General features: G+C 34.5%; 1 protein-coding gene across 1 annotated transcript in view; it reads right to left on the bottom strand.

Moving 5' to 3' along the window:
* The window catches only part of LOC106466105 (sodium/calcium exchanger 3-like), a 53,725-nt gene that overhangs the window by 16,504 nt on the left and 23,666 nt on the right, over positions 1-13,555 (bottom strand). Inside the window, exon 2 of the mRNA XM_022394061.1 lies at positions 5,571-5,997. Within this exon, the coding sequence (XP_022249769.1) occupies positions 5,571-5,914 (344 nt within the window). The 5' untranslated portion in view covers positions 5,915-5,997. The remainder of the gene's footprint in view (positions 1-5,570; positions 5,998-13,555) is intronic.

Genomic DNA, 13,555 nt, shown 5'->3' with positions numbered 1-13,555 from the left:
AGTGAACAAGTCCCACCAAAGACCCGCATTCCGAGTGGGGGGGGGGGGGAGGCATTTAAAAGCAAGCAACAGTGCATTCATTCCGATTAAAACCATTTATTGTGGTTTCTTTGGGTTGTACTAGATTATCTGTAGCTTGCCTTGATTTTCGGAATCCGTTTTGAATTTCCTGTAATTTTGATGTCAGTTCGAGATACGCCAATAGTCTGGAGCTGATTATTTTTTTTAGGGGTTTGACAATGCATTTGGTAATTGCTGATTGGTCTGTAGTTTTCTGGCTATTCGCTGGCTTTCCTTCTTTCAAAAACTGTAAAACATCTGCTAGCTTCCAAGCAGCTGGTATGTAGGCGGATTTGAGTGATAGATTGAATATTCCCGCTAGATGCTCGTACAATCGCAGAGGACCGTTTTTGATTAGTATGTATTGTAGTCTGTCTTGGACTGGGGGGGGGGGCTTTTTCTTTCTTTTTGGTGAATCTTGTATTTCTGTTATGGTTATTTGTTTAGTTAGTGGTTGTGCTGGGGGTCTCTTGGCTATTAAAACTTTCCTGTTGGATCAGTCGTGGTGCGACCGAGATGATTGTGTGAAAAGGTCCTTATTCGTGTTAATGTAATTATTAACTTTGTTGTAGAAAGACGTTTTCATTAATGGCCTATTTGGTGTTTTGAATGTATTTTGGGGCGTTTTATGAATGCTTCTGCTTTTGGTATGTTCGTGTAGGCCATGATGCTATTGTGTTGTAATGTAGAATATAAGAATGTGTGTGTGTGTGTGTTTATTGTTTTCTATGAATTGTTTCAGGTGGGACTAGAAGTATTTTTGTATGTGTGTGTGTGTGCGCGTGTTCAATTTTGAACAGTTTGCACCCCAACTGTCTCCTTTAAGTCCTTTTATTTCATTTCTTATGTTGTTTCTGAGTGTATTTAGTTTTGAGTTTGGCGTGTTCATGTAGAATTTACAAATTGTCCTGCGTTCTTTTATTGTGTTAAGAAGTTGTTCGTGTGGTTTCCATGTATGGTTATTTTGTTAAATCCAAAGTTTGATTTCCCGCGGTAGATAGTGTAGAGATAGCTTGTATGTAGCTTTGCACTAAGAAAACAGCTCTCTTCTTCCAAAAGTAACACGTGCCCACCCCATCCCCCTTAAAAAAATCGACCGCCAGTCCAATAATCATTCCCGAAAAAGAACGAACATGATCAATAAATTTGGACAGCGAATAAGTTAAAAACAATACACAAAAAAGGTTGTTTTAAATTATTTTATATAATTTTCCTATTATAATATTTATTATTATTTTATAGACTAGAAGTATTAAAATTACAAATCAAATTTTATATACATATAACAGGCTTAGTAAAATTATAGTTTAATGTTTACATTTACCTCCATTAACCTTTTCATTGCCAGGATTATTTTTTGTTACAGCCAGAAACACAGGTGGCGTTGCTGTACGATTACTTATATTTTGCTTATTACTTGTCATACCAACATTATCTTTTAAAGATATAATGGTCAAAAATATTTCATAGAACACTTTGTACTCAGACTGACAAAAGTATTAAGTAAAATTATTCCTGCATTTATTTCCGACATATGCAAATTAATATGCAACATGTATATTTAATTTATTAGAAAAAGAAATGTTGATTTTATTGCATGTTTCTGAAAACGTTTACCTAGTATCGTCGTAGACTTTTTTTAGGTCACATGAGCCCGTGGCTAAATGACTACAACTATCTTAAAAACGTCGACATAGAGAAAATAAAAGTCCGCGTGTATGTAGAATGCATAATACTTGGACTATACAGTGACTTGGCTTTTTTGCGTCAAGTTTCTACTTTTTGGTTATAATTATGTTTACCTCGCGATAAATAAATAAAAAATCTACAGAAATAAAGAGACCGCCACTTGCCGAACGCGGTAAAAACGCTTTCAACGATAAAAAAATGCAAGCTAGAGTAGAATTGATTGATTTGTGAGTCTATTTGAGTGGAGGGTTTGTTATTGAATTAACAAGTTTGTTTCTGTCAGACAACCAGTTCAGTTTTGTGAATATTGGATTTTTAAATTTCAACGAAGTATTACTATTAGCGTTACGAGAAATGCTGTACGGACAAGAGAAGATGGCAAGTAATTGACAGTTGAACGTTATTTGTGAAGTATTTATTGAAGTTAGGCCAACTGTTAGTTAGTGAAACTCTACGTTGTAAAAAAAACTTGTAGTTTAATAAATAACACTTTCTTATTGTCATGTGGACTGAGCCTTAAATATGATTAAAGAGGACCCCGCCTAGCACTATAAACTATTACAATAAATAATTTTATACTCCCAAAGAAGTTGTAGTTATCAATCCACGTACCCGTGTGACGTAAGAAGCTTTCTCTATACCAATTAAAATATATATACAAACGTCTAAATGGGTTTAATGTTAAACACAGTGTCACTGTATAAATAACCGTGATGGTGTAAAGGTTAAATACCGTATTTGTTTAAAAGAATTGTGAATTTATTCTATAGTTGAGTCGGTATTCTCGTGAACGACACATACTGAACATTTCCCCCATATTTATTGATCACCTCACATAACGATTTCAGTTCTTGCGTTTTTGTTTTTCTTTACGTACACGAGAAAAACATATAGATTAAATAATAATAATCTGAAATCAAAGTCAGCTTGACATTAGGTGGTCATGACATTAAGGACGCTGTGCAATAATTAGAAGATAAGTCCCAAGTAAATATTGTAAGTCATGATGTCCTAACATTTGAAGTTTTAGATAGTAAAATTACATCTAAACGCATATTTTGCTCTGGAAGGTCATATTTGGCTGAATACTAAGGAAATGAATAACATTTCAACCCAGTTTAACTGTTCTTGGCAATTTCCTTTTTCAGTTAATTTTGACTAGAATCCAAGTCACATTAACATTGTTACACATTCTATATCATGAATTATTAATAAGAGCATAAAATGGGCTTGTAATTTACTATTTACTCTCTCTCTGTGCAAGTGCTAAATCCACGATTAAATACAATGCTCAATTTTATAAGTACGTTTACAAATGTTATGACATTTGTGTATACTGTTTAAAACAAAAAGACAGCAAAGTTGGAAGTTTGAGTGGTAAAATTGAGAAGTTTAATATCATACTTTAAAATAACATTTTTTATCGCTTGCTGTAATACGCTGCAGTTCATTTCACGACCTACATCTTTTACTAACTCGGTTACTTGTCTAGTGGCTTGAAGTGTAAATTAAATGTGTACATATGTATTGCTTTAAAATGGTTTACAAACACACAACCACGTTTTATCAAATCGTATTGTTGGCCTCATTTTTCAAAAGGTCTATAACCGCCACTAAGGAAGACTCGTTGATGTGTTTAGCACGCATGTAGTACGCAGAGCGGGGATGGGGGTCCCCCGAACCCCCCGCCGATTTTGTGATGTAAAAAAATGCATATATAGTTATAGCGCAGCTGCTTAAGGTATTTAACGTTTCCTACATAGTCTACATTCTTCTGACGATGTATTAACATTTTTTTGGCTTGAAATAGTCGACGTCCGCAGGGGGGTTCGGCTGAGCCCCCTATGTTTGCGATGTAAAAAAGTTATGCCTATATTGTTATAGCGCAGCTGCTTATAATATTTAACGTTTCCTACATAGTCTACATTCTTCTGATGAAACATTACATTTTTGGACTTGAAATAGTCACATGTCCCCAAACGCCCCGTATCATTGGCATGCTTTAACTAATGACTGGACTTCGTACAATGTGTGTTGACTTTTGATCCCACAAATTAGTACTCCCCCCCCCTTTCAAAAATTCTATGTACAGGCTTAAATAATAATGTTTAGATGTACCAGTCTCGTATTAATTGTGGCGTAAAATGAACAAAACTGGGAGGGTTGTTAATAACAGTTTACCTAGATCTTTTAAATACTGAATACAACGTTGAAATGCACTGCGTTTTTCTTTCTTTTTTTTTTTTAATGTTTATATTGAATTTATTCAACACATGAGATGAGATAGTTATCTAAAGCATCCGCTCGGTAAGCAAAGTTTCCGGTGCGAATTTCACTCGGTTTCAATGTTAATTTATTCAGTAAAATTCAAGCTTTAAAGGGACGACTTCCACCCCTATTATAACATCTCAATCTTCTTTTTAAAACTCTTAAGGTGTGTTATTTCAAATTAAGTGACAAGTTGCTTGTCAGAAAACTTATTTTCTCTCTCTCTGTGGACAAGTTCTCACACTTTTGGTTTTGTTTGTGAACCACCTTTTTTTTTTCTTTTTCATCTCGACGGACCACAACGTTATTATGCACAACTTTTCCATGAACCCCAGGTTAAGAACCTATACACTAGACGATATCACGTGACCATTTCTTTTATCTATTTCGTCCTTTATCCTCCAACTCACTGCTTTCAAACATATCATACGATTAACGTGCATGTCTTCATGTTTTCACAATAGCTTTACACAATTCTGATAAGCGTCATATCTTTCATCCTCAAGTACGCAATCCACTTTAAATACCAAAGGCTGTTGATGTTTTCTAATGTTTACCTTCTCCGACATTTATATTAGCAAATTAGGCCTAAATCGTGATGAAATAGTGATAACGTAACGTTAGACAAATTCTTTTATACATGCAATTCACCTAAATGATAAAAAATTGTTGGTAAACAGGATGATAAAACCCACACGCTTGTAAATATATATGCAAATTAACCTTTTTAGTTTTCTTTACCTCAAGGTATCATCTAACCTTCTCTTCACATCCAGGTTCATTTTAGCTAATATTTCCCAGAAATTGAGCCGAAGGCCGCCTGGAAAAGTAATCTGTTTTAACCACTCGCACCCTTATACAGTAGCGTGTTATCAGTCAGTAGACACTAAAATGACAACGCATATGGGAAACTTAACGTTGCAATTTGTACTATATCAGTAAAACGTGCGCATGCTATGAATCACGAGAAGAATTATGTACTCTGTACGTTGCAACACAGCATAACATACGAATTTGAAAAAAAAAAAAAAAATATTTGCAACTCATAGTTTTGGTGTTATTTACTCTTGAAACAGAACTTTCGGGAACCCCAACATTTAGTCTGTTTTCTTTTTCCATATTTTTACCTGATAAATAATATCATATAACCTATCTATTAGTTGTACGTTTTGAAGTTTGTATATTTTTGTTATTAAAATGTACAACTGTAGTGTTAATGGACAAAAATTCGTAGTTTTAATTTAAGTTTTCTTTCATAAAGCTTAATATGTTTGACCAGTTATTGTTTGTAACTTGAGACAAAAACAAAAGGTTCAGAGAGATTTTAGAGGAAACAATGTGAACACAACAGATGAAACAGAAACAGTAAGTTACTTGAGACAGCTCCTAAAAAATCTAAACTTAGAATTGTTTGGGATTTTTTTTTTTAAATCGGATAAAGAATGATTTTTTTTTTAAATCGGAAGAGGCATGTGTGACATTTTGAAGAATCATTCAAAAGCAATACAATTAACCCTATTTAAAAATATCAAACAATCAACATTTGTACTTACCCGTTACCTACAATTTCAATTATAGATAGTAGAATTTCGGGGGCACTTGATCCTAACGCCATCAAGGTCAAGTTGGCTACAGTGTCGTTCCAAATTCGTACCTCAATGATCTCTGGTTCCGTTTCGGTTGTAGAAGACAAGACGATCTTCCGTGTTTTGCTGGTGATTTTTTCTATCGCACACATGAAGATGTCAGCAATAATGGCCACTCCCAAAAAGCAGTAGAGAAGGCCAATAAGATACAAAAATGCACGTGCCTCGCGTGACCACGTGTATTCGTTAATTATGGGTAAGAGCAACCCCTTGTCAGAACATGTGTAATTGTATAAAGTTCCCTCAGACATCTTCTAGGCTTAACAGGACCAGGTTGTTATATATAAATGCGTCGCTAATGCAATATATTCCCGCACGAAATCCACCGCTAGATCTGAAATAGGAACAGTATACAAAGATATAAGATAGTAGGAAAATAATAAGTGTATACACGGAACAAACACAACAGTTTAATCAGCAGGTTTGAAACACGTGTCACAACCAAATGGTTATGAAGAATGTGTTGGTAATTAACACGAGTGTCGACAGAAACGGATGTTGATACAGAAACAAATATTGCTCTTAAGATTCTATAATATATACTAATGCAAACAAATAATGAATCATGTATACATGAAATGACGTGTAATTACTGTAAAGCAGAAATAACGTGAACGCAGTGCCACGCGATGTTCATAAACAGATTTCAATTTTATGTACAAATCTAGTTGCTCTAAGCGCTACATTGCAGTTGGGTACACAGAGAAATGAATACAGAACCATGGCTTATAGAAAAAGAGGTTGAGAAGGTTATATTAAAATGATTTTGAGCTTCATCACGTCGTTAAAGTCCATGTTATTACGTCTGATCATACTCATCTGACGATCGTGCATTTTGAATATAGCCCTACAGCGTATTTTTTATTGCAAAAGGCCCAGTCGTAAGGATGGCATGTTAGACGCACACACCCCTTCCTACAGGCTTTCTATAATCCATCTAGTATAGGAGGACGAGAATGTTTTAGCGTCCGTTTCAACTAAAGTCCGATCGCACAAACATCCATAGCCGACTTAACTGCTATGTCTTTATGTGGAATAGTACGATTACCCGTTTCATCACGCAGTTGCTTGAAGTATGCGATAGTTAAACGAATATCTCGTAGAGGCAACCTGCGTATTGAAATAGCTCTTCCAGGTGGAGACACTTTTCGATTACGTTGCGATAACGAACTTTACATACTAAGGCTGGAAGAGAACTATTTAAAGGTCTCTATCTGGTTAGTCAATATTTATTTATTTATTTTTCAATGCTATAAACTACAAGAGATATCTCCATCTTGGTAATTGTAAATTCCCGATCTAAAGACATCTTTATATTTTGAGTCTATGAATATTTTGCGTCAAAAAGAGCTGTCAGATACCCTTCCCAAAAGCTATTAGTTTTCGGTGACACACTACCTACGAAACGCCAAATGTCAAAGAGTAGTTCTAATACATTCCGTTCCAGCGTAGCTTTACTTTGGCTTTAGGTGTCACGTGACTATGTGTGATTTTAGTCTCTAACAGTTAATTTATTCTATAGCAAAGCCACATTGGGCCATCAACTGTGTCCACTGTGGGGAATCGAACCCCAAATTTTAGCGTTGCGTTCCATAGACCTACCGCTGTCCTTAACAAACAGATAAGTATAGTGATATTTCATTTTTTTCTTCTCCCAACTCAATTTCCTTACTTATTCATTAGTTCCAGTAACTAAACTTCATCAAATCAGTTTCTTTATACCAAGATAACAATACCAAGTGTTATAAATCTCTAAATATAACGGTCATACAGGGGCTTGTGCTGTAACCGAAACACTTGGTGCATAATTTAATCCGATTGGCTATAGACAGTAAGCATCATCTTACTGTTTTGTAACTGAATTAACTTGCACGATCCTTACAACGTAAATGTTTTACAAGTTAAACATATTTATTTCTACTTTCCTTGTCATAGTATTTATAATCCCAATTGTTTGTTTATTTTATTTTCCACATTTTACGAGAAGCAATAATTACCGCATGCTTCGCACGAGATCACGCGGCCCACATCTGTACCATTTCATTCAGGGCATACCAGGTGCTTGTGCAGCAAGCATTGATGAAGAAATTACATTTGTATAACCTGACCTCAATACTAGTTTTATTTTTACAAATGTCGTTCAAACGAAAAGACTTCGACTAACGTACAAAAACTAAATCACTTATACAACTTCACACCTGCTTGCTCAAATAACGGAAATAACAAAACAGATGGTTAACTATCTATGCTTCTCCAATTTACTCTGCAAGCTTACTTATCTCATCGAATGACTCACATGTATTTATACCTAATCCTATCTCTAGATATTTCGCAAAGTTTCTAGGTTTCCATGACGTCAGTTTAGAGTATTCTAGGCCTACTCTCAAAAACTTACTTGATCATAATGTCATGTATCCTCTAATTAACAAGTAAATGAAAGCATAGCTTATATTTTGTATTTTCTAATTATTACAAACCCTCTACGATACGATTTTTAAGTGTACAAAAAAAATATTATAAAATGAAATGTTTCGTATAATGAAAAATTGGTTCATGAAGTTAAGTGTAAGGAAGAGTTAATCTCGGGCCCGGAATAAAACGCACAGGCCCCATGCATTAGAGATGATTTTTGTCCAAATTTAAACGTAATCCAATTCCCGTGACGGGTGTTTCGGTTTTGAAGTCTTTCCAGAATTTAAACTTAGGCGAAATTAAATTTAGAAAGACAACAGGAAATGCTCAAAAAAGTTTATTTCCTTTTATCCCTCTCGTGGTTGCTGTGTGGATAGTTTTCTGCCTGCAGTAATGTAAAAAAAAATCGGAGATGTGAAGGGAGTCGGGAAGGCCCAATTGCCACTAGATGTTGTCCTCCTTTTCGTAGTTCCAGTTTGTCGATGGTGATCAGTTCCAGGTAAACCCCCGTCTCTTCTCACAAAAGTATTATGAACCTAAAGGCCCATTTTCAGGGGGGTGGGGGGGGATCTATAAATCCAATGCCCGAAAACAAGTTGTGGGGGAAACGGGAGTAATCCGAGGAAATCCACGTTTACTAGCTAAGCATATCCAAATGTAAGATAAACCTATATTACTACGTGACACACGCTATTGTTACCAAATCTGTTCTCTTTTCTTTTCTTCTTTTTTTTTTTTTTTTTTTTTTTGAAAACATCAACAAACGCTCTTTTGAGTTTTTTTAATATGCCCTTGTGGATCCGTCAAAATTAGGTCGTTTTTCTTCAGGATTAAAAGCCCTGTACCAGTATACTTATATCAATTCAAAGATAAGTATTTTTGTATTTATTTTCTTTTTGCAGAAGACTGTGGGCAAAATGTTTCTTTTCCCAGTAGCTGAAGGTATTGCTCATTAAATCTAAATTTGTAAGAATCTGTGAATTCATGGGGTAGTAACAGTCTTTATCCAGTCAAGATCGGGGTAGTAACGGTCTTTATCCAGTCATGATCGTTTGCAAGTGTTTTTTCACGCATTTTGTTTTGTTATTCTATTGTATTTTTTATTTATTCCTTCAAGTTTGATTAATTATTATGTATTGTTTTATGCTATGTTCTTTTTTTTTTAATTCAGACGTTTGTATTGTTGTTTAGACAGAGGGAAGTTTGAGGTGACGCGATAAGCGCATATCTTAATATTTGGTATTTCGTCTAAAGTTTTGGACAGTTGAAGCATTATGAAACATGAGTTACGCTAGAGTTGACGATTATTTATTATTGAGTCTGTCAGTTAGTTAATGAGTTAGGTATGCAATTGTTAAGTCCGAGTTACTGCGAAACATTTATTTTGGTTTTATAAACAGAGTTTGCGTTACCGACTTGACATACGAGAAATTGTTGTATGTACGAGAAAGAATCTAATTAGAAAGTTAGTGAAATTGTTGTATTAATGGTTATTGTGAATTAAGCAAGCCCTCCTTCCCACCACACTCTGGGCAGAAAAAATAGAATAAATGTAGGGGAGACTAGTCGAAAATAATGATAATGTAGTACAATTTTCTCAACAAAAACCAACAGGAATAAAGGGCACATTACTTAGAAAATATTACAAAATGAGATAAGGATTTCTGTACACGGAAGTTATTGTAATTAATACTTGGATACATTACTCAGCTATTTTTTCACATCGTAATTTATATTTTCATATTCATGAACATAGTAGTGTTGTCAGAACGTAGAAGACATACATTTGGGTAATATAAATGCATTATGGATGATATGATGGTTGAATGGTATGAAATAGAGAAGGCCTTCCCATCCTTCTTCATTCAATGCACCACTGATTTCATTCCAAGTGGTTTTGTTAATGTTTGCTCCATCACTTAATACCCTCAAATAAACTAGCAGAAATATCCGACCTCCGGGCAGGTGTAACCGCGAGTTCCTGCGGAAGGCTATTGGGCCTGCGGCCTTTTCTGGAATTGTCTGACAGTTCTACAACAATGTACTCATACTTGACATTCAATAATGTTAACCATCCATGAGAAAAATGGTTTTATTGAAATTTACTTTAAAAATGAGCTATCATCACTGCATTACATCACAGAGTAGATTTTATTATTTCTTTGTAGACGCAGTTATCAATGAAAGTATCTTGCTTTTCTGTTGCAATACTCATGAGATTTTTACTAAAGAAAAACAAATATCTTTTTTTTACTGTTTTATATTTAAAACTTACTCCTTTTTTGTTTGTAATTTTTATTGGTTAAAATCTTGAAACATATTTTTGTGTAAATTTCAATTGTTTTATTTATTGCTCAGCTATAAAAATACTACCTAGTTATAAAACTGTTACCCAGTTATGATTGGTGTTGATCGGTGCGATAGATCCGAGTTTTAGACGTATACATAAAGATAACTAGAAGGATGACAATTTTTTCTTTAGAAATTACAAGATTTTTTTCTGACACTTGCTTTCTTTTGGCATGACCAAAATATCTCGTGGTAACCTGGTTTTGTGTTTCTGACCAATATCTCACAAGCATGTCTAATTAATTCACGTCTTGATCGATTTCATTATGTGATATAATTTAGATTATCGTCAGTTTATTTAGTAGATGGCGTCCTTTGTTGACGTCATTCGAAAGTTATTGACGGTGGGGCACATGAACATCCTAGCGAAAATGTGAACATCATCACATGAAAAGTCCTTACTTGAAACAAGCATTCATTGCACACATTGTTTCTGTTTCTCTGTTCTGTTGCCATGTTTGTAGAGATTGAGGGAGAAGTTTGTGATGGTGTATTGTGGTTGCAACATTCCCTTTACCCAAACTGTTGACCAGGGTTAGCCAAAACGAATCTTAACCTTTCTATACTGTGCACTTTTAACTATAGAGAACACAGTTTTCAATAAAAAGTTTTGTAGTAAAAGCGTGTAAAATATGTCCAAGTTGTTTCGTTTCTGACAGAAACTAATTTGGTGGCCATTAATATCCCCCTTGTCAACTAAGAGTCATGAAATTTACATTTACCATGATGCAGCATGAAAACGCGCATTTATCTTCGTATCTTACATTATACTAAACTAGTCCCAACTGCAAAAAAAAAGCCTTTAAGAAAGGCTAGCCAGTCTAATTTCAGAAACTGAAATAATATACATAAAAATATATTTATTTTTAAATGTATAAACAGTAGAGAGTATCAATGTAAGTACACAAATAAAAGACAAATATGATATGCCAAACTCACGACTATCACATAGTAATGGGTTTTTGTTTGTTTGTTGTTAAGCACAAAACGACACAATAGGCTATCTGTACTGTGCACACTACGAGTATCAAAACTCGTATTTTAACGTCGTGAACTAAAAGGAGAAAGCCAAATTATCTTTTACTTTTAGAGAAAGTGCAAAAAATGAAGAAACAATAAGCACAAGATATTCAACTACTCATATGTCATTATTCAAAAAAATGTGTCATTTTATGGCGTTGTGCAGACTCTAAAGTATTGTTGCTTGTTTAAGTCGAGTTTTCTGACCAGTGTTCAAACACAAGTAGTTTCAAATCATTCAGAGTTCGTAACCGAAGTCTTCAAGTGACTCAAAATTGAGGTTTTTGGCCAACATCATCTCGAATCAAAACGGAAAATTTAATAGTTTCGAATTTGAAAAATCTCTTTCGTACGTCCTCACTCGGTTTTTCTTCACTGGGACAAGATGGTTTTATCCTATCATTAGGAATGTACTTTAGTTTGTAGTAACTGCATTCATCTTTCATTTGAGCCTCAAACTAACTGCTACTCTTATTTCTACGACAAACCAGAAAGTACTTTCTTTGCCAGCACCTTCTCACGTCATACCCGTGGCTGTAAAATGTAAGTTTAAATCACTTAATGGTTAACAAAGATAAGTCTTGAGAAGATAATATGCCGATATAGAGAGAATTAAAAGTATTGGGTTAACAGAGATATGTTGAACGGTGGGAGGATGTTTAGGCCTACCAGTGAATATCAGTACAAATTACAGTCGTAAAAAATCAAACGCTTTCATTAAATGTAGTGGACTTTACAATATTCTTTGTACCGAATAATCCCAACAATAGAAACCGTTACTATAGTACATTTCAATAAGTATGTATTAAAGTAACTACCATGATTTCTTATGGAAACAGTGGGTAGTTTTAATTATTAATGCATTACCTCTTTTGTGGCGAGTTAAAATTGATAATGAGGAACAGTTCTATTTTCAACAAAAGATCCATGAACGATTTTAAATATACAATACTGGCTTTTGACTTATTGTAACAACAAATGACATTAAACATTTAATTTTTCACAGTCAATAGTGATTTTTTCTACTTAGCACAGCAGCAACCCATCGTAAATTGTTTCAATTTTTTCCCCATTGTTGTAAACTAACAATTCCAAATCGTAATAATAACTGCAATTTTTATAAGAAATATTAGGAACACTATAAATACCAAAAACCTCTTTTATGATGCATATCTATAAAAATAAAATCACGACCTATATCTCCATAATGTCATTTTTATTAGCTCAATATTTCGCTATCAGAAGCTATCGATATCCTACAAGTTTACTGATCTATTTAAAATCGACTTTCTGCTTCCTTCCAATAATCAATTTACAAAGACTATTCAAGCAAGGCGGCACTGATGAGCCGTGAATTCGGATAAACTAGTCTGTTGCAGCGAAATAGCGAATCAACGAATAGATTAGGCCTCTACGTCATATTTTACTCGCTGAAATTCACGTTTTGATGAAGAAAAGAAATTAAAGAAATACTAGAACATTAGAGAAAATTATTGGTTTTATTTATATGTAATATTATGGAAGCGATGTCAGTCAGAAACTATTAATATAGCTTTGCAGTTTAAGACATTTTTGTAAATAAACCTACCAAAATAGACTAATATAACATTTTGAGTTTTTAATCCACGCAACTATATGCAAGATACGCCTGGAGATGGAAGTGGTCATTAGAAGACTTTGCAGGCAGAGAAGACACATCGTGATCGAGATGTTTTTTGTGTTCAATTTTTGTCGTTGTTGTTTTTAAGAAAATGCTAAATATAAGCTCATTTTTTACCTGTAAAATCACGTTCGAATGAAGAAGAAACTAGTAACGTTTCTTTGACAAGTTCACTCTATTCCTGAGGTCAACTATTCGCTAGAGTGAACATTAACATCATGCACTACTAGTGTAGATTCTAATGATTGTACTCTAGAACTCAAGTCCTACTGAATGGATTACTATTCGCCTACCAAATACATCAACAATTCACTATTCGTTGGTAAAAGTGTAGCCCAAGAGTTGGCGGTGGGTGGTGATGACTAGCTGCCTCCCTTTCAGTTGGCGGTGGGTGGTGATGACTAGCTGCCATCCCTTGAGTGGCGGTGAGTGGTGATGACTAGCTGCCTCC

Source organism: Limulus polyphemus, unplaced genomic scaffold (assembly GCF_000517525.1).
Source record: "Limulus polyphemus unplaced genomic scaffold, Limulus_polyphemus-2.1.2 Scaffold2151, whole genome shotgun sequence".
Lineage (NCBI taxonomy): Eukaryota > Metazoa > Arthropoda > Merostomata > Xiphosura > Limulidae > Limulus > Limulus polyphemus.
The sequence above is the reverse complement of the archived record's forward strand: the minus strand, read 5'-3'. Positions and strand labels throughout refer to the sequence as shown.